Genomic DNA, 22,857 nt, shown 5'->3' with positions numbered 1-22,857 from the left:
CACTTGGTACTGTCAGTCTTTTAAAATCGTAGCTATTTTGTATTCTGGTGATGTTTCCTTGTGGTTTTAAATTGCATTTCCCTGATAATGATGTTAAGCATCTTTTAATGTTTCATTGGCTATTCATATGTTATCTTTGGAGAAAAATCTGTTCTAACCTTTTGCCTATTTTTTATTGAGTTGTCTTATTATGAAGTTGTAAGAGTTCTTTATGCAATCTGAATACAAGGCCATTATAGACACAATTTACAAAAATTTTCTCTCATTCTGTGGGGTGTCTCTCTACTTTGACAGTGTCCTTTGAAGTGCAATTAAAAAAAATAATTTGATTATGTCTTATTTTTCATCAGAAATATGTATTGGAAATATTTTCCTCCAGTCTGTGGCTTGTATTTTCACTTTCTTAAGTGTCTTTTGAGGGACAGATTTAAAATTTGATTAAATCCAGTTATCAATGTTTTATGTTTTGTTATCAAAAAGTTTTGCAGCCAGTTTTAATTTTTCTGCTCTGTTCCAATTCCATACACATCAAAATAAGTTGAAATTTTCAACTTAAAAAAAAAAAAGACTAGAGAAAAAGACATTACTTCTAGGGGAAGGAAATGCAGAGTTTCATCAGGAAGAGTATATATGCTGAAAATCAATGGAATATTCAGATTGCTCAGGGAAAGCATTAGAAACTTAGAATTCTATAATGTCAAATGATCATTTAAGATTGAGAACAAAATGAAGACATTTTCAGACAAACAGGACCTAGAAAGTTTACTGCCCAAAGACCTTCAGTGAAAGAATTACTAATGACATGCTTAAGAAAAAAGCGAACTTAAATGGAGTAGGATGCAAGAATCAACAGTGAGGAAAGAAACAAGGAAAACAGAGCTGAGTCAAAGTAAGTAATGCATATTGTAAAATATGAATCCTTCTAAAATAATGGACCAACAGACACATAAAAATCTTGTATGACATTTTATGCATTTATTCATTGCTGAGAGATACATATTAAAATTTTGTTTGCCTTTTTTGGTAGTGAAATTTTAACAGCAATATTCTGATATATTTGGGGGATTTGAGCAAGTTTTAGCCTCTTTTTAAATAAAATATTACGTTTCCAACCTTACTCTTGTCTCAACAGAAGCCATTCCTTTCTATATGTAAGGGCAAGCTCTTTAAGAAAGTGTTTTCACTGAATTTCTAAAGTTTACATATAAATTGTTCATCATTCAATAAAAGCCTATTTACAAACAAGGCAAACACAGGCCTCTGCCAGAATGCCCAGCCATCCTCTCAGCCTACTCTAAGGCTAATTTCTGCAGTAGCCCCACTTCTATACGCCCCCAATCCCTTTTCCCCACTTTGATCATTAACAGATGGACTCTACTGCTCTTGTTCGTGTACAGATCTCTCCCCTCCCCACATATACTATGTGCTCCTTGAAGACAGAGGTTGTTTATTTCTGTGTCTATCTGCCAATACCTTACACAGAGTGGCTGGCATATAGCAGGCATTTGATAAATCTTTGAATGAATGAATGCATGAATAGCTTTATGGCTTGGATATTTAAAAATTATTCATAATTTATTTTCAAATCATACTCAGTTTGAGTTCAAATAGGTCAAAATCAATATAATACTCTAGGATGCTTTCAACTATTTCAAACAACTCAAACAGTATACAACATACTTTATTTTAATTAGATAATTCATAATACTCATAGGCGAAATTAAAGACTTATAAAAATTTATTAATGCTTTATATTTTGTCTGTATTTTATAATACACCACTATAGACACATAAAAGTAGAATTATCTAATGAAAACATTTTCCTGCCCTAAATGTATTTCTAATTCTGAAAATTATAAAAAATATTAATGAAAGTTATGTTACATACTCTTCAAAAACAAAACTGACATATCCCATCAACAACTTTATAAGGAAATGACAGGTACAAGTTCTGGTACATCAGGAAGTTAGCTTAAAAAAATATTTTCAGAATCATAAGTTGGTATATTTGATAATGAAAACAAATGGTTTATATTCTCATTAAAACAACTTCAAATTTCTCTAAATGTACAATTGTCAGAGAGATGAACTGTCAATCATTTCATTCCCCAATACTGAAAATGCTGGGTGGAAAATTTGGAAAGAAAATCTGTTAAAAAATGAGTTGTAATTACATGAATCTTATACCTTTTATCACTGAAAACTGAGATTCTATTTCAGTTACTACTTACTTGGCTCTGGTAGGGGAAAGTCTGACCATTAATTCAAAATAGAGTAACTTTATTTTCCATTCCACACATAGCTGTTTAAGTGATCTTCTTTGAGAACAGAAAAATTATTAGCTACTTGTGATTCAATCCAGCACTGGCTATCCCTAAGAGGACACTCTGCTAGCGTACTAGCACAGTGTGGCCTGCAGAATTTACACCATGTGAACAGATTTTATAAGACATCTTGGTCCTTCTGGTGACTACAGTTTCTTGGATGAGAATATAAGATAGACTCATCACAGAACAAATTCTAAGTTACAGTACATTGTGTTAATGTAAGGCTCCAGTGTATCTTGGAAATGTAATAAACTGTAGCTTCTTCTCATGTTTACTGAAAAAAAAAAACCACAATTATATAAATTCTTTCTACCTTGAGTCATTGGATACACCTCTCCCCAGAAAACATATCTGTTATATACACTATTGATAACTTAGCTTTCAGCTTTAAGCAATTATTTGGTAGTATCACTGTTCTTTATTTTATGGCTTTTTAAACATTAAGTCCTTAAATACTTGAAAAGCACTCACTATATTCTCATAGTTTACAAAAAAAAAAAAAATAGATGTGAACACCAGACTGGAAAATTGCCAAGTCTTAAAAAAAAATCAGTTTTTTTAAAAAAATGGTTATTCAATAACAGAAATTAAAGGTACAGAAGTGAAATAAAAAACTCATTTTAAAATTCCATACATACACAATCCCCTTCACAAAATGAATCTACAATCTTGCTTCTTTGTCAAGAGAGGCAGGGAGAAAGAACACAAAAAAAGCTCCTCTGAAGTTTTGGATCAATTAGAAACATAAGTTTTTGGTTTGTTTTTTTTTTTTTCGTTTTCAAAATAACCCTTCAAACAATCCATTTTTATAAGTCTAGGGTTTTAAAAAGCAACAAATGTGATATTAAGTTCCCTCTTAAGATATCTTGACCAATTCACTGTTTAGGCTTAAATTAAAATGAGCATTTGTTTAAAGACTTATGTTGTATGAAAAAAATGTTGCACATTTCCAAAGAAAAAAGTTAACTATATACATTCAATAACATTATATACGATTAATATAGAGGCTATATAAGGCTTTAGGAAGCTCTAAGTCTAAATGAATTTTAGCAAGTAAATCAGCTGATTTCATGTTACAATTCTAATGATCAAATTATCTAACCAATAAACTACAAAACCTTATTTAGGATAGGAAGAGTCTGGTGTATTTACCTTTTTTTTTCTTTTTAAAGATCTATTTATTAGAGAGTGCACGCATGCACGCACACATGCAGGGTTGGGGCAGAGGGAGAAAGAGAATCCCAAGCAGACTCTGGTGCTACGTGGGGCTTGATCTCATGACCCTGAGCCAAAGCAAGAGTCGGACACTTAACCAACTGCACCACCCAGGCGCTCCTAGTGTATTTACTTTGGCTATGGAACCACTTTTCTCTAAGTTGAAAAAGCCTGGGCAAAATTAGTTTTACATATTAGTTTTTTTTTTTTTTTTAAGGATTTTATTTATGAGAGAGAGAGAGAATGAGCAGGGAGGAGGGGCAGAGGGAGAAGCAGACTCCCCGCTGAGCAGGGAGCCTGATGTGGGACTTGATCCCAGGACCCCGGGATCATGACCTGGGCCAAAGGCAGACACTTAACTGACTGAGCCACCCAGGCACCCTGTATTAGTTTTTTTATAAACCATGTATTAAGACGCATGGTTTAAAAGTACTGACTGACATTCAAGAGATTTTTGAAGAACTTTTCAAAATATCTGGTTTACAGATAAAAATTTATAGAACTAAGGAGACCTGTAGTCTATATCAATGGCCACAGCGTATTTATTTGCTATTTTCTGGTTCTTAAACTAATGAGGAATATAATAAATAATCTATAACCTCTTCTAGCTCTAAAGTTTTGATTATATCATTTGCTTTTAAATAGTTAAGACTGTATCTCAAAAAAAGTTGTCTAAATAGACAATGTTCACCCTGAATTAAAGATTTTTTCACTCCTTTTCTGGCTGTTAGTCCCTCCGAGTCAGTTATTAGTGGGGAGCAAATATTACATATTTTACTCAACTGATTCTGACTCCTTGTGCCCCCCCTTCTCCCCAGAGCCCACAGTGCCCAGCATATGATAAACACTCAATACTTTTTGAATATTCTTGAATGAATAGCAAAATATTAAGGATGGATCAAGTATTAAGAAGAATCTGGAGATGATAATAGTTGTTTTTATAAAACCCCTAAAAATTTCGAAGTTTCTAGTCTCCTTTTTCAGATTTACTTTGGTTTGTCTTGGAAATAGTAGCAAGGAAAATATGGCACAAGAATACAAGATTAAATCATTATAGGTAAACTACAAGCAAGGACAATTAAGTTTAAGTTTTCATTCATGTATTGAAGAAATGAATTTTACTTACACTACTAGTAGATCTCAGCTACTCCAGTTACTCTGGGATATAATCATCTTATCAATAACAGAAAAAATATCTTCCAGTATTTCAGTTTTAACAATTATAATTAAATTGCTTAGTGGTACTATAGATAAGAAGCCATTAATTAATTTTCAGAAATAAAAAATATGTATATACATTACCCTGATACCTAGGCCCAAAATATATCTAACAATTTTTCTTGATTTCTATTAGTCATAAAAATAAAGGAAAAATATATTGCAAGTATTTTCTTTATAGACAATTTCAATTAGAAAACAAGAGTTTAATGAAAACAATACAGTGGTTCATGTGAATGAACTGATATGGAGGCAAGAGAAGTATTCAGAACTTGACAGATAACATATCGTCAAATATAACTGAAGACTATCTGCCTCCATGACACCATTTACAGGCAGTAACTAATTTTTATACATCTCAATTTTATCTTATATTCAAGGAAAATACAAGTCAGTAGGTTATGATCCTAAGTCGTAGTTAAGAGCCCCTTTTTTTAGCTTGTAAAATGTAGCCTTTTGATTTGATAATTCCTCTACTTTTCACAATGACCGAATACCGCAGTAGCCACAGGGGCACCCACTCATGTGCTTGAATGTCAGGGATGCTTTCCTGAAGAGCTTCTTGGAAACTGGCTTCAGAAAGCAGTTCTTAAAACAAACAAATAAAAACCCAAAGTGTTAAATTTGAAAATAACGGCACTTTACCATGTAGGTAAACATTTAAACACAAAAAAACTAACAATTCGAAATTGAATATAATATATGCTTTTCTTTCATGTGTGCTATGAATCTGAACCAGAATATTAAAAAGATCCAGGCAGTTCTTTAGAAAGTCCCTACACCTCTAACCCAGCCTATTTAATTCATAACCTCTGGTGAGTGGAGCCTGCATGTGTTTTTTTTTGTTTTTGAAGACTTCCAGGCAATTGTAATGTAGAGCCAGTGAAAATACAGCAAAGTGCATACACGGAAGAAAAAGGAAAGGTACCCATAATCCTATCAACCTGAGATAGATTATTTCCATTGCCATGTATATCCTTCCAACTTTTCTGTATCTTTCCATATCTCAAAAACTAAAAATCATGCTGTAATTACAACCTAATTTACTTATCTTTTCAACTTTTATTACGAATCTTCCCATGTAATTAAATATTCTGTGGAAGCATCATTTTTAATAATTACCCAGATACTATATTATATAGATATCATAATTTATATATTTCCTCATTGTTGACCAAAAAATTTAGGTTTTTCTTAGTATTTTTCTAATAAAAATAATGTTATGCTGAACATCTTTAAAATGCATGCCTGGCTACAGGATGACAAAGTCAAAGTACAAGCACATTTTGAAGGCTTGATAGACAGTATATTGCCAATTGCTTTTCAGAAAGGCTATATTTTACTTCTACTAGCAGTTGATAATGTTAGAGTGCCAATCTTACCATATCCTCACAAGCACCAGCAATCATTTAAAAAACTCTTTGGCAATGGTTGTTGCCAAATAAAAATGGTTTTTATTTGCATCTCTGTGATGAAATAATTATTTTCTAATTCCACGTTTGCTCTCCAAGCCCTCTACTCTGGCTCCAACGTACTACTCCCCTCCTCACTGCCTCTTCTCCAGCCACACTGGCCTCATACCTGTATCTTGAAATCCTCAAACACACTCACACTTTGGGGCCTTTGAATCAGCTGCTCTCTCTTCCCTGAACACTCTTCTTCCAGATTCTCACAGGACTATCATCCCTCCTGCAGGTCTCTGATTAATATCATCTTAGCAGAGAGGCCTCCCTTACTACCGTACATAAAACACCCCCTAACCTGGGCACTCTTTTCTCCCTCAGCCAACTTTTCTCCATGGCATATACCACCATTTCTCACATTTAACATTTACCTTATTGTCCATCTCCTCCCAACAGAATATAAATCCCATGAACGTTGGAATTTATCTGACTTGGTCCTTATATCCCTAGTACTTTGAACAATGACACATTGTAGGTACTCAAATGTCTGCTGAATCAATCAATCAATCAATATGGAGAGATTCTACTAGGGTCAGAACCAACCACACAGAGACTAAGTGACCAACTATACAGTGTGATTGGGGAGTGTGCTAAAGGACCCACCTGTCCCAAAAGAACTGCTGTGATCTTTGAGTAACATCAATAGTAAACTCTGTAAGTGTTAGCTATTATCATGTGCCACGCACTTTTCTGAGTACTTTACATGTATTAGCTTCTTTAATCTACCTGTTAACCCTACAAGATAGATAATACTCTCCCCTTTTCCAGGCGGCAATTGAGGCAGATAGGTTAGGTAACTTGCCCAAGGTCATGCAGCCAGTAAATGGCAGCTTTCATAAATGGAAGGCAAATATCTCTTTGGGAGGGTAACATGAACGTGGATTTGTTTATCAGTTTGTCTGACAGAGACCAAGACCTGGAGGGAATGAGGCATAAGGCAGATCAGATTTAATGGGAAGGAGGGAAGGATAAAACAAATAAAAAGGGGAAGGTTCTGAGTCAGGATCACCTACTTCATAATTTCACGCTGACTGTAGTTAAATTGTTACCACAACTTCTAGGACAAAGAGTAATGGAAAATAAGCACTTTCTGAAGAATAGGGTAATTTTAGAACAGGTGAAGGGCTTTAGAGGGGACTTATAAACAAAACTCTACTATTGCAGGTGACAAGCAGAGTTAAATGTTTTACAACTTGATTGCTTAAAAAATAAAATGTGACACATAATCAGAGAGCTATGCTATTCATCAACTTAACTACATACTTTTAAATATACTTATGCGAGCTTTTTAGAATCAGTAAACACAATAAATCTTTTAAGAAAAGATTGCTTCATTACAGATCAAAGTGTCTGAAGATTCATTAATGCTATATGCAGGATCAGCCTATAAATTCTAATCAAAGGGTTTAGGATTAAATTTAGAAAGACATTCAAATGTCAAGTTATGTCAGTAAAGCAAAAACATACCAAAAATGGATTAAATCTCTCTTCTCATACACATATGCAATTTAGTTTGCCATAAGAACGATACATTAGCACATATCCACATGTCAACATTTAGGTACCATGGAAATAAAATACCAGACACCTTAATCTTTTCCTACCAGAAAAAGGAAAGAGTTTTTTTCAAGTGGAGCTAGAACGGGGTGCAGGCTCATCCATCAGCTGTTGATAATAATTACTGTTGGAAGAGCCCAAGTAAACAGATAAATGATATGATATATGCCAACATATAGAAGTAAAACAGATAAATGATATGATATATGCCAACATATAGAAAGTTGGAATTTAAATGGTTTATGTTTCAGAATAAGTCGGCATAGAAATTCTTTGTTAGATTTTCACTAAGATGACTTTTTTTTTTTAATGAATCTAATTACTTGTGAAAGTAATTACTGAAGGGAGAGGCAAAAGTCATTATCTCCTATTCTGGTATCATTTAAATGGTAACTGATAAGTAAGTAAGATTTTCAGACTGAAATACTACAATGCTAATATTTCAAATAAAAAAGATTGTACAGTATAGGGGGAAAGGCTCTCAATTCAGCCAGGACCAAGTCCAAGTTTAAACTTTGTCCCATGCCCACTGGGTGACCTTGGCTGGTTTCTTAAATTCTGAGGCTCTATTTCCTCAATGATAAAATGCCTAGTTTCAGTTGCTGTGAGAATTACAGATCATCCCTCTAAGGCATTTAGCTTGATTCCTAGCATGTGAGGAGCAATAACTCTTAAAGCTCCTCCTCTTCCTATAAAACAGTGAAAAAATGAGAATGGAGCAGACTGCTAAATAAATAATTATAAAGTATAAACATTCTCTTCCTAGCTTTCCTACTTATCCTGTAAAATGTTAATAAAACATCACACTACAGAAGGTGGACAAGCTGTTCTCATTTATCAAATAATGTTTCTGATTGACGCCAAACATATAGGTCTTGATAGTAATGATTAATAAAATACCTAATCGATTACCTATCTTTTTTTTTTTTAAAGATTTTATTTACTTATTTGACAGAGAGAGACAGCCAGCGAGAGAGGGAGCACAGTAGAGGAGTGGGAGAGGAAGAAGCAGGCTCCCAGCGGAGGAGCCCGATGTGGGATTCAATCCCAGAACGCCGGGATCACGCCCTGCGCTGCAGGCAGATGCTTAACGACTGCGCCACCCAGGCGCCCCTCAATTACCTATTTTAAGATGCTTAAATTTCAAATTAAATTTTATCTGCCTCTCTTTCCAGATATTTACCCTTTTTAACAAAGTGGCTGTTTGGTACAATTTTTTGCCATACTAGACAAGATTTTATATGATACTATTTAGAGTATCTTAAAAGATCTTTTTTGTGTAGCTTAATATTTATAAACTTCAACAGACTGGATGTTCAGAAAATGATCCCTTCCATTTTTTTCTCATTGATAGACAAAGCTTTCTGAAACTAAATGGATATATATTTTGGATTACTAAGAAAAGTTCTAGGTAACATTTATCACTGCACAAAATTAAAAATTAAATTTTAACAAGTAGCTTCTTGTAAGATAAAAGCTCATGATCAATCAACAAATGAAAACCTCAGTCTTACCTTTTGGATCATTATGAGTCAATAGCTGTATGTCAAATTGTTTAGCAAATGCAGTCAAGTCCGGTGGCATCACACAGCAGGAGGCAAGATTAACTTGATTACTATTTGGTTTTACCTAGAAGTGAAAAAAATCATGACATTGCACTAAATTAAGTACTACAAAAAGTGGAAAGCAATAAAAGAACATCATTTTAGAAAATACGAAAGACTGCATTTTATACTGCTTAAAATTTATAAAACATTTTTATATGAATATATTTACTAATGTATGCTTTCCTAACTCATGTTAGCGGTAACAAGGAAAGGAAAGCTTGGGGGGAGGGCGGGGGAAGCTACAGTGCTACTGGAAAAGCCAATACAGTTTCTAAGCTCCTGCAATCTAATACAGCTTATTTATTAGATTTGCCTCATTAACAAACATGGTTCTAAGTGCGATGATTCTAGCTAAAGAGGGAATGGGTCTTAAAGGTAAAGGATCAAATAGAAACAATAAGAATATTTTGTGTTAAAGTATAAAATGTGGTTATAAATTAGACACATTTTGCAAAAGAATTAGATAATTGCTAATAGCTACTCTGGTTAATTTACAGATACATTCCAGATGACCCAAGTCTCTCTCACTAAATCTTAGCCACATTCTGGCTATCACCAAATCAAAGGGAGAAGGGGCAATACTTTCTCTAAGGTCTTCCTGTCTATAAGAAACTGAAAGCTCTGCAAAGGAGAAGGCTGGGGATGAAGTAAAAGGAGTAAAGAAAAATACAGAGAGTAAGGGTAAAATACTGGTAAGCAACTTCCCTAATAATACTGTACGTTATTAGAGGCCAGAAAGTGGTGGTGATTAATTTATGACACCTATTCCTTAGCAAATTCTATGAACCGGAAGTCTTTTATATCTTTAAATAACAGCAAAATATTTGTTACATATGATATTCCCTTACCTAAGAAATCAGAACCAAGACCTAATCATATCTGAAGAAAAATGTAATATTTTTATCACAACAGTAAAACCGAAGGAAATAACCTGAATTCATTTTGGCTATAAATACTTTGGCACACATTTTCTAGTGTTTTTGTCCATCCTTTTAAATGAGATTAATATTAAGGTAAATTGGGTATATATTTGAGATGAAAAAATCCAGTGCTTTAAAGCTTGCCTCAAAACTCCCACACTGGGAACAGTCCCCCCCGCCGCCCCGCCGTGAGTGTCCACTATTGTGCACGATGCTAAACGGTGTGAAGCAAAGACTGTAAACGACAGGCTCCTCCCAGAGCACTTGTGATCTAGCTGTGCTTTACCTGTGCCCACTGATACAGCTGTTCCAACTGAGTTTTGTCTAGATCAGAGGTACCTATCGCAACAATCTTTTTGCTCTGAACCAAGTTTTCTAATTCCTCCCAGTAAGGCTGCAAATGCTCCAAGGACAGATTAACTCCATCTTCAATAGGAGGTGAAGCAATGATCACAGAATCCAACTGTGCAACTCCAAGGACTGAACAGGCTGATGTGAAGGAAAACACAATAGGTAAATATTTGTTACATAATGAAAACGAGTATTTCTAATGTCCTTCAAGTATCCCAGTAAATTCTGTCCATACAGTTCACTAGTTTTCTAATATAGCAGATTGTTTCATTCAGTTTCATAATTTACCTATCATTTAGAACACTGGCATCTCTTAACAAAGCAGAAGTCCCTGTTTGTCTGCTTGGTCTGTATGGTAGACAGGTCAGTTTCTTTGACCTGCCTCCTTCCTAGGGACTCACAGCTCCGACAGTCCTTCTGGGGAACATGCCTCCTTGTTTCCTAGGCCCCAGGAATTTTTTGGTAGCTTCTTTATCTTCATAAAATTTTCTTCTCCAGTTCTACTAGTTTTCTTGTATGGATGATCACAAGAATTCTGACCTCATATTCTGTAATTTGTAGTCATGGCAAAGAATAGTCTTGAGACTCTGAAAAACTAAATTTATGGTACTAATCTATATAGAGGTAGATAATTTGATTTCTGTAAAAATAATTTAAAGGGTTTATTTTAAATGATTATTGTTCATTCTGTAGTTATATCAAAGAGCTCATTATTTAAGCGTTCAACACCTATAATATTGGAAGAATGTTTTAAAAGAGAAAATGTTGAATAACTGTATTATCACAATAATCTAACCAAGTGCCAAACAAAGATGAAAATGCTTGTGTTGTTGTGGTGATGATGGTCATGGTGTTTCATGTGTAGTACTACAAGGGCTAAGAATATGGTTAAGGAGAACTTCATCTCCAAACGTATAGTTAACATTTAATTACGTTACATCTTTTACGTTCCTTATCTATATCAAAATATGAACCTACATAAGTCGATATGATCTGACAGAAGCCTTAAGAAATTAGGCTAAAACTTTAAAAAGTAAAATTGGAATGAGCTCTTCTTCTTTTTCACCTGGTCCTGAACACAAGATATAACTAATACACCTACACTAATTTAAAGTTATGAAGGTAAAAAGTTAACTTTTTGCTTACCCATGTCTACTGCATTTCTAGTTGATGATGAAGAGTTTGATCCTACAATGAACAGTTTTGCTGGGTAACAAAAGAAGACAAAACTGATCACTACATTTGGGTAACATTCTACTAAACAGTATTAACACTGCCAACAATACTAAGTTGACAGAGAATCCTGAAGGAATTATTTTTCCTTTTCTAGGCACATAATTGTATAGTTTCCATTTTAAGACATGAAAGTACCTTTCCATTGGACTTTTTAAATCACATGCCAATTGCCAAAAAATATCCGTTCGTCAAAACAAAAAAGCAAATATTAATTTTCCATTTGTTAGAAGGCAGGTCACATAAATATACAAACATAAATTACTCAAAAGATACATTTTTATGAATTAAATATTAATGGAACATATTATATACATTCTTCAATAAACAAATTGCTTGTAATGTGAAGAAAAATGAAAAGAAAAACCCCACAATCCCACCTTCCTAATACAATCATTTTAATTTTTAGACATTAGTGTCCAGCTTTTGGTCATATGAAGCAGGGTATAACATTTATTCTACTTCTATTTAGTTTATCTTTCTGTAATATTTTTTTTATATCTTTATGAAGTATTTAGTTCTCTTAACATTTTTAAAAATCGTAACATATTCACTCTAGAAATGAGAAAAACCAAGGGAAGGGGGTTGGGGAGTGGGGTAACTGGGTGATGGGCATTAAGAAGAGCACATGATGTTAACGAGCACGATGTTATATAAGACTGATGAATCACTGAACTCTACCTCTGAAACCAGTACTACATTGTACATTAATTAATTTAAATTAAAAACTGGAAAAAAAATAAAAATGAGAAAAACCCAAGAGTAGAAAGACTAAAAAAAATTGCCAATAGTCTCATCACTGAAAGCAGTCACTGTTTAGATTTTTGTATACTCTATTTTTAATGAATAGTTTTACATACTCATTTTTAGTGGTTAAACATTATTCTGTAATTTTGATAGGGTATAACTCAAATGAGTTCCTACTTTTTGAACATTTACATTAGTTCCAGTTTTTTGTTATCACATACAATGCTAAAATAAACATCTTGGTAACTTTGTTAACTTTCTGCTGAAGCATTTCCCAAGGACAAATTGTCAGAAATGTGTATGAGGCAAAGGGAATGATCTTTTTTGTGAATCTTAGGTTTTTTTGTTTTTTGGGTTTTTTTTAAAGATTTCATTTGTTTGAGAGAGAGAGAGAGAGAGAGAGAGAGCAGGAGGAGGGGCAGAGGGGGAGGCAGACCCCCACTGAACGTGGCCAGATGTGGGGCTTAATCCCAGGACCCTGAGATCATGACCTGAGCCAAAATCCACATTTAACTGATTGAGCCATCCAGGCACCCTGAATCTTGTCCTATTTTATTTATTTCCTACTTTTATTTAAAAGATTTGTACCAGTTTACCAGCCAACTAAAAGAATTATTCTAACAATATATGACACTATCAAAAATATAGTTTTTGCTAATTTAGTATGTACAATATATACCTGCCCAGGACTGCATTAATTGGCATTTCTTTGGTTACCAGGAAAGCTGAGTAGTTTTCTATTAAAATTGAGGCTTTAACTTGATTCAAACTCAAATTTATTTACATAGATTTACTTTATGTAAATTCACTGTTCAAAATCTAAATTTACTCAATAGACAAAAAGGTAGAGTAGTAATACAGAAAATCAGAAAAGGGAATGGAGAGAAACGAGGGCTCATGAAATATCTATGTGTAAATTGCCTGGTATTCAACAAATATAACAAATTTACCTTATACATTTATTTGTCCTTTCTTTTCTACTGCTAGATAATCTTCCTAAAGCATTGCTTTCTTTACTCGACTTCTCTATTTAAAAGTCATCACCACTCCCCTACCAACCAGGTGAGAGTCAATCTTCACCACTTTAATCCACCCAGAGCTCCCATAATTATACTCCATGAAACCCTCCCTACCACTAACCCTCTGGCCATGAATTTGTGCCATTTGAAACGGTCTCCTTTCTCCGAAACAAGAGGTATTCTTAGGTAAGTAGAGAAAGGAAAGCTCTTCATATAGGGAGAATTTTGATACCTATCAAAAATCTCAAGCCCTCTAGGAACTGAGGACAACCTGTGAGAGCTACAAGATAGACCTAAACCATGAGGAATTGCAATCAACCACAGAGAAGAGGTTGCTTTTAATTCCTTTCCAACACAAACAGCAATGTGAAATTAATAGAAAGAAATGGGATTTGGAATGAGGCATACCTGGATGGATTCCTGGTTCAACCACTTACTGGTTATATGACAACTTTCAAGTTATTTAATGTCACTTATGCAATGCAGATAATATACCTACCTTGTAGAACTGTTTTGAGAATCATGTGAAGAAATATAACCAAAATGTGCGAAGTTCAGTGCCTGGTACAAAATAGACTCAATAAATGGTAGTTATTGAGTCAAAAAAACAATACCCTCTCTCATCTTACTTGTCCATCCTAATAAAAAAATAACAACCAACACAAAACTACAAATGGTAATAAATAACAGCTACTTAGCACTTAACTTTTTGCCAAGCACTGTGCTAAGTGCATTTGTTATTTTATCTAATTTACAAAGAAGCCTGTGAAACAGACGCATCCCTATTTTACAAATGAGAAAATGAGGCTCAGAGAGGTCAAATAACTTGTTAGCCCAAGATTATACCAGTCAGTAATCTGCATACTGAGGAATTTCGATCTAGTTAAGTTCAAGCTTTTAATGACTGTACTATGCTGACTGTAAGCTGAGGGCAAGAACAGCCCATCTCTTCATTTTTTTCATTCCTTGAGCTTAGCATGGTCTCTGGTAAATAGTCACTCAGTACATTTGTTGAATGGGTAGAATATGGATTTTATTTCTCTTCATGCAACTTGTTGCCCAGACTTCAGTCTACACTTCCAGGTGACTTCAGCCATTGCTTAGCAGTGTTCCACCAGGAAGGGAGGGCCTATGCTTGCTTTGGATGACACTGCTCTTAAGCCTTCCTTTTACTCTTTCCATTTCGTCCACCTTAATATTCCTGAAGTCCAACATATAAATTAATGAGACCATCGTGAAGAACAGCAAGGTGAAGTCCTCTTCTGACTCCACTTAAGTAGCCAAAACTGACCTTCTATAACTTCCTCTTGGGAGTTTACATTATGTTTAAAAAGAATCTTTAGGGGCGCCTGGGTGGCTCAGTTGGTTAAGCATCTGCCTTTGGCTCAGGTCATGATCTCTGGGTCCTGGGATCGAGCCCCACATCAGGCTCCCTGCTGAGCAGGGAGCCTGCTTCTCCCTCTTCTCCCAGCTCATGCTCTCGCTCACTTGCTCTCTCTAGCTCACTTGCTCAAATAAATAAAATCTTAAAAAAAAAAAGAATCTTTATATTTCTCACACTTAGTGACTGAGTCACTCATTACCAGAACCAAAGAAAGGCTTATTCCCCCTGCCTGACAAAAGCTATCATTTCCACTGTATAACAAAATAAGTTGTAAAGGCTGGACCTTACCAGAAACTTTCATTTCTTCTCTTTCATCAGGATTTATCTTTTCTACTGCATGAGATACAGTACATTCCAAGACATCTGGAAATTCCTATAATAAACAATGTTTACAATAAATATAAAATTAATGTTTTTAATTAGCTATATATTTTCTATTATCCCGTAATGTCCTTTAGAAACAGGGAACCCATAAGATAACAGGGTTCTTAACCTGATGTCTGGATGGGCTTCATCAGGTTTGTAAAGCCCTGAAACAAAGGTAAAATGCTGTGTGTGTATCCGTTTTCTGGGAAAAAGGATCTCCTTTTGATCAGGTACTCAGAGGAATGCATGACCAAAACCCCAACACATGGTGGTGGGGGGGGGCAGCATGTGAGGAGTTAGAACCGCTAACACAGTATATAATTTAACTTAAAAATGAAACCAATGAAAAATAATAAATATTTACCCATTCTGCATAATGACATGTTAAAAGCTTCTTATATTAATCACAAACATTTTAAACCAAGACTTTTTTTCTGAGTGCAATAAAAAAGTAAAGGCAACTGTAATGCATTATAATTAATAATTTATGAAGAATATGGTAAAATGTTAGTACATATAAATCAGAAATATACTAACTCACATTTACAAGATTAAAACAAAGTAAACAGTGAGGCCTTTCCCACAATTCTTGGGCATATTACAATGCCTGGCACATATCAAAGGCTTAATAAGTGTTTGTCAGTCATGCATAAATAGAAGCAAATGGTCATTTCAGAGAAACAGAGACTGATAGAAGACATTAATCAACATCTGCCTAGCAGCTATAGAGTTTAAACTTGCACAATGCCCATGGCAACAACTGTTTCCAGCGCATGTCCTCTCATAGTTTTAAAGTAGTCGATGTAATTTGTTATGAGCCTTTGGCTGAGGTGGATTCCAAAGAGTGGTTTGCAGACAGGTGGTCTGCATACTAACATTTATAAGTCATTTATTAACATTTAATGAAATACCCAGTGTTTCCCTTGAAACAGACATTAAATTATTTCTAGTGACTATATTATTATGATACTCTGCCAAAGCAATTTAACAACCAAAACTGTTAAATAGTCACTTCTTTACTAGACCAAATATAAACTGGAACACAGTGAAGCAACTGTGATGGGAATTAAGCACAGAGAATCTGTTATCTAGTCTAGTTGGAGAGTTGGTGATACATCCTGGATTTTCTGTTTTATGCTTAAGTATACTGGGTCAGACAGCCATCTCAGTAAATCAGCCACAGGGAATTTTGTGCTAATTGCCTATTTGACTTCCCTGTCAAAACTGGGGAAATCTAATCTTCTGCGTACTGCACTTCCCTTTCGACCTACGAGATTTCTTCATTAACATTTTACTCACCCTGACCAAATCGGGGCTGATTTGGGAACTCCACTCATTCAAGGTCTTTTGGATACAATCTCGAAGCTGTAAAAGGAATGCATTTTGAACCTGTCAATCAAATTCTATACATTTTTCTGTACTTCTACAATAAGAATATATTAGTTTGATAAGTTGGAAAAAGAAGATGTCAATAGGAAAAACCATAAAAAAACAAAATTTTAGTTCTACAAGGTTTTTGTTTTAACAAAACAAGTTTAGCTCTGTTTTTATCCTAATCTTCGAATGTTGATGTAAAACAGTAATCTATTTTTAAAGTGTTTTTGTACCAATGAAAGGTTAAGTAAGCCTTTGAGACATAAAAGCATTTACAAAGAAACAAAATTTTTCAAGAATAAGGCTTATAAACAGAGGAACGTGAGTTCAAGCTCAGGAAGCCTGACTAAAATTAATATTAACCACTATGAGATAATCCTCAAAGACAAATAAATGATTGTCTAAATGTGGCCAGAGGAACTCCATTATTCACCTGTGGTGTTCATTAAAAATTCCAGTTCCTGGGCCCATCCTAGACCTGCTCTAAGGGCAGCAGAAATGCATTTTAACAAGCATCCCAAGGAGTCAAAATGTAAAGTCTGAGATCTACAACAGTCCTATCTTACACAAGTCAACCTGCATAATGTCAGCCCACATGTCATTGCCTACCACTTAGGTATACCTCCAACCAGTCTTCAATGTTTCCTTATACAAAGAAAAAAAAATCTTGTTTACACTAACATTATAGTATATTTAAATCCATTAAACTGTTCATGCATCTTTCATCCCTTATGTCGGTGTATTTCAAACTTGTCTGACAGAGCTCCAAAGTAAGACCTACATACATTCACATAGAGAGTAAGGACCTAAATACATATAACAGAACAAAACATTTGCAAAACGGTATGTTCACTACATGCTAGGCACTCTGATGGCTTCTAGTCTCTTAATTAGAAAAAAAAAAAAAATGCTGTTCTATGGCTTACCAAACTGATTTATGACCACTAATGGGCAACACTAGCAATTTGAAATCACTACCTTATAAATATCCAAGGACACAGTGCTCTGCATTCTGTGGGCAATCAATGAAAAAATAAATGAATAACTGGGAGCAAGTCCCTAAACTGCAAAAGCACTTTCTTAATAGCAATAACACAGACTAAACTTCTGAACTCACTTATCTGTGATTGCTTATGATAAAAACAGACACAAGCACTTTACTGCTTTTATCTTAGTACAGATAATTATAAGGCACAACTGGTTTATCAATTTAAGAACTCAGAGTCATCTACATTAAGCTTCATAAGCCACAACAAAAATCTTATGTGCTATCCACAATAATCCACATGAATTCAATCTACAAGGTCTCTACCTTCATGGAAAATATATTTATAATCAAATTTAAGATATTAAATAAAAATTAGTTGATAATTACTACACGTCAATATTCTTTTCAAAATTGGTAAAAGTTGGGGGAGCAGGACTAGAAGTTAACAATTCTATCGGAACGCTTTGGCTCAAATCATAGGAGAATTTTAAGAAAATTTCCTCTGGAAGGATGGCTCAATTGTATACTAAAGGTTTTCCTGATAAGAAGCCCAATTCGGGAAGGTAAGTATATCTTCAGAATATTCACCCCCTTCTTGAAACCATTTCTTTAATTAATCTTGGATTCTGCAAAATGTCAGGACAAATCACAGAACAGTCAATGTTACGATGAAAAATTCACTGACTGTATCACAAATCTAATGATTTCTAATCTTTTATATATTATCTATATTGACTGAACATTAACCTTGTATTTTGTTCTTTGTTCATTTTTATCATATATGCATAGGATCATTGAAGTAAGTATCATCATAATGGGTATCATTAGATCTGGAGTCATATAAGAGTTTTAAATATACTACATGATTCATATGGCCAAATACTCTTACAACAAAGAATGGAGCAAAACAGTCCTATAATGGCTCATTTAAAAAACAAAATTTGATCTCATAAAGTTCTAGTGAAAAAAATTTTTTTAAAGATAATGGAATTTAAAAAAAACATATACATAAGAACTAGAAGAGACCTTTTAGGAAACTTGATCTAATTTGCTACTCAATGTGTACATTTTCTTAATAATGAATGATTTATTCAGTTTCTTTATTCTACAAGGTTAAACTGTTTCAAGTAGCATATCCCAATCTGGAGTTCCGTTTGTTACAAAGTTTTGTTTTGGGTTTGTGTGTGTGTTTTTTTTTACATGGAAACAAAATATGTCTCTCCTAACTAAACTGTCCTATTTTCCTACAATATGCTGCCCTATCTTCAAGTTTTCTTCAAATGTTTTCTAGTTTATTTTGTCCCTCTTATGTAGCAGTCCTCCCCCCAAAAAAGAAAAAACTAGAGGTTAGTCCTTTGAACAGGGTTTTCAAACTGTGGAGTGTGACTCGTTACATTAAGAAATAGAGTTTTTAAAAATTAAAATAGGATAGAAAAATATCAGAATACACAGTTAATCTCTCCATAAAACCTTTGAGATAGATTTTTTAACAGCTTTACTGATGTATAATTTATACACAAAATTCACTTAAGTGCACAATTCAATGCTTTTTAGAAAGTTTGTAAAGAGTTTTACAGAGCCGTGCAGCCATCACTACAATCCAATTCTAGAACATCTCCATGTGCCCACCAGCAGTCACTACCCATTCTTACCCCAGCCCAAGGTAACCACTCATCCTACTTTCTGTCCTTATGGACTATGCACTAGATTGCAAGGTAAAATTTCTTACTGGGTTTGCAGTCAAAAAACTTCGAAGGCCACTACTCTAAAGTGTATTGTAGTGAAACAAGAGAGCAAAAATTTCACCCAATATTGTCAATAAAAATGGAAAATGGTGTATTGAACCAGCAGCTCTGGGAGGAAATTCAAAGAATAGAACTAAATACAGAAATATTTATTTGGGGGAGAAATAGTCTAAGTGGGGTGGTTTAAACAAAAAAGGTATACAAACTGAGATAGATGGAACCTGGTCACAGAATACAGTACAGATTTTGGTTCCTATTAAAGTTATAACCAAGAGTTCTCATCTGATGGGTGCTCACAGGCCCAGAGCATACTCAGAGGGATGCCATGTGCTCCTGCATAGTATATCACCAACATCTTATATAAAAGAGCAAAAACTGCCTAGGAATACAGCTGATATCATAATCATCGTATCATATAATATGGCATGGGACATTTTTTCTTTTATTTAAGATTGGTTTAAAATCTTGATAAAAAGGGGTGCCTGGGTGGCTCAGTCGGTTATGCCTCCACCTTCAGCTCAGGTTATGATCTCAGGGTCCCAGGATGGAGCCCCGTGTTGGGCTCCCTGTTCAGCGGGGAGCCTGCTTCTTCCTCTCCCTCTGTTTGCTGCTCTGCCTACTTGTGCGCGCTCTATCAAACAAATAAATAGAATCTTGAAAAAAAAATCTTGATAAAAAGGTAGATAAATGCCTCCACGGTGAGCACTGTCCTGTATTATCTTTTTAAATCCTTACAGTGAGTTAATGAAGACCTTATCATTATCCAACTTCGAAGCTGTGTAAACAGACTCAGAGAAGGTGACTTTCCCAAAGTCACACAGCTCCTAAATTAAAGGTTTGTTTTTATTCACTGTTATTTTTCAAAAGCAAAGCCGTCCTATACCACCTATATGCCTCCGCAATTCACTGGGCACCCTGACTCTCCACCCAGGAATGACCAGCTGCGGACCAAATATGCATCACATGTATAATTCCAGATTAATCTCTGCCACCTCAAACTAGTGATTAGTCTTCAGGCAAATAAACTGAGGCAGATTCATCTTCAGCAAGAAAAATGCATACCTTATTCCCAAGCCGAATCTGAGCGTTGAGTCAGTCCTGTGCCTCACAGCAACAGAAAAACTACTGTTAACAGCCTCAGAGCTAAGTGGATTATTACTACTACCTTCACCTGAATCCTGGAAAAGCGAATCTCTTAAGCTATGTCTTCACCTGGCCGCGGTGTGGGGGACAGGGGGCGAGAGGCTGGGGGAGGGTGGGAGGGAAGTGCTGGTCCTCTCTGCACCCCTTTGGGCCCCGCAAAGAAGAGGGGTCTAGTACGTTCGAGAGTTGGGAGCATCGACAGAGGCGTCCTTCGGGATGAAGCTGCACCTGCCAAGTGTTTTAAGGCGCGCGGCCCCCGGCTGCAGGTTTGGAGGCGACGTCGCAACCCCAGTGTCCCCAGCCTCCCCGCGCCGGCGGAGCCCAGGTGCGCGCCTCACCGGGCGCCCCGAGCCCGCCCGCCCTCCCCTCCGGGCGCTGCTTCCCCCTGGGGGCCGGCCGGCCTGCGGCCGGCCCCGGAGCCCCGCGTCTCTCACCTCCTCGCTGTGCGTGGACGGGCACTTCTTCCGCAGGCGACCCCAGTTCAGCAGGTTCCCGGTCTGCAGGTGCAGGGTGCGGGCCCGCGCCAGCAGCGCCCCGGCCGCGCGGCTGTCGGTGCCCATGGCAGCGGCCCACGGAGGGGGGCCAGGCGGCGACGGGGCCGCAGGCGGGGATGGAGGCCGCCCCGCAGGACGCGGAGCCCGAGGCCGGAGAGCCGAGCGCGAGACTGGCCGCCCCACGCGGCGGGACCTCGGCCTGTGCTCGGGACCGAGGGAGGCCGGACGGTGGCGGAGCGGCGGCCCGGGAAGGACGCTCTGGCCGCGGCGGCTGCTGCTAGTGCGGCCGCCGCCGGAGAGTTGATTCCCAACTGAAGGGACCGTTTCCTGGAAGACAATGACTAAGCAGAAACCGCGGATGAGAAAGTGCTTGGTAACCGTTACCCGTCCCGCGGCGGGGCCGGGCCGGGCGGGGCGGGGCGGCGAGAGAGCTGCGGGACGCCCGCCCGCGGGTGACTGGCCCTTGGCCTGTGGCGGGCGTGGCGCCGGGCGGCGGGCGGGCGCGCGGCGGGGAGAGCGCGGGGTGCGCTGGGCGGGGCGGCGCGGCGCGGGACCCGGCGCTCGGCAGGGCTCCCCCTGCCGGTCAGAGGACGGCGCGCCGGCCCGGGTCCGCTCCGCCTAGCGTCGCCAGCTGCGCCCGCGGCCTCGCCTCCCAGCCAATGGGCGGTCGCGCTGGTGATTTCCTTCCACACCTCTTTAAAAAGACAGCGAAAGCCGCTACCAAGGCTTTGAAATCCTAGCTGGTTTTAGTTCTCAAAGGCGGGTGTTAAGGCAAAGTGCCCCTTCATTGCTTTTTTACCCTTTTAGTTCATTTTCTTTCTCCAGGTCTCCCCGCATCCCCGGAACTGCGCGTTTTTCTTCATGTTCATTCATTACAGATCTACTGACTTTTGCCGGACAGTGTGCGAGTAAGACTTAATCTTTGCCTTTGAGAAGCTAAAACTCTAGTTCCAAAGTTAAGGCCTAAGCATATGAAAGAGTAGTTTAGGGCAGTTTCCACATGAGTTCAGATTAAAGAGAACACTTCTTCGGGAAGATTTTATCAGCCATTCCGTTAGAGATGGTTGTGATTCTTTACTCCTATTGAATTTCATGTATGGTAGACTTGGTATGAATCTCAAGTTGAACATTTATTGAGCTTTCCTTTGTTAAAAGAAATCAGATATATTAAAAGGCAAAATGCTATTATAAAGGATAAATTCCAGTTGGTAAGAATTCAGGGTGAAGTGGAAAAGCAGCTCCTTCTAGTAGGTGGCTGGAGACGAGCCTGATTTTGAGTAAATCTTTGTTGGCTGAATGAAGGTAAAAATTCTTTGAAGAGAAGGGTAATGCCAGAAGCAGGAACAAGCATAGGGTATTTTAATTAATGTAAACATTTGATCCTTATGCTGAATTTCCTGGTGCATCATTTCTTGTCTTCTTGTATATTCTCTAATACCATACAAATAATTCTTGATTTAAACTTAGAGGTTGAACCTCTTAAACTACTAGACCTGCTTTCTTGCTGGGAATTTATGTAGCATATTGCTCACGGATATAAAGCTGTGTGGCTTGCAAATCTGACTTTACCAGGTACTGGCTAGTTTAACTTAGGTCACTTAGTCTCTGTTTCACGTTCTGCAGTCTGGGCCAGATGTTAGTTTAAACCATAGGAAATTGCTGATAATTGACCATTTTTGACCTACAGAAATGGCTAGGTGCCATGG

The 22,857-nt window shown here is 36.8% G+C and overlaps 1 protein-coding gene across 1 annotated transcript; it reads right to left on the bottom strand.

Annotated features, from left to right (window-relative positions):
- Window positions 1-955: 955 nt before the first annotated feature.
- On the bottom strand, window positions 956-21,621 carry GCLM (glutamate-cysteine ligase modifier subunit). Its single transcript, XM_026497585.4, has 7 exons — window positions 21,092-21,621; window positions 16,707-16,772; window positions 15,330-15,414; window positions 11,805-11,864; window positions 10,594-10,796; window positions 9,295-9,409; window positions 956-5,348 (listed from the first exon to the last, which is right to left on the bottom strand). Exons 1-7 carry the CDS (start codon window positions 21,215-21,217, stop codon window positions 5,179-5,181), a joined length of 825 nt encoding a protein of 274 aa, XP_026353370.1. The 5' UTR covers window positions 21,218-21,621; the 3' UTR covers window positions 956-5,178.
- Window positions 21,622-22,857: the final 1,236 nt, after the last annotated feature.

Source organism: Ursus arctos, unplaced genomic scaffold, assembly GCF_023065955.2.
Source record: "Ursus arctos isolate Adak ecotype North America unplaced genomic scaffold, UrsArc2.0 scaffold_12, whole genome shotgun sequence".
NCBI lineage: Eukaryota > Metazoa > Chordata > Mammalia > Carnivora > Ursidae > Ursus > Ursus arctos.
This window is presented reverse-complemented; position numbering and strand designations above follow the sequence as displayed.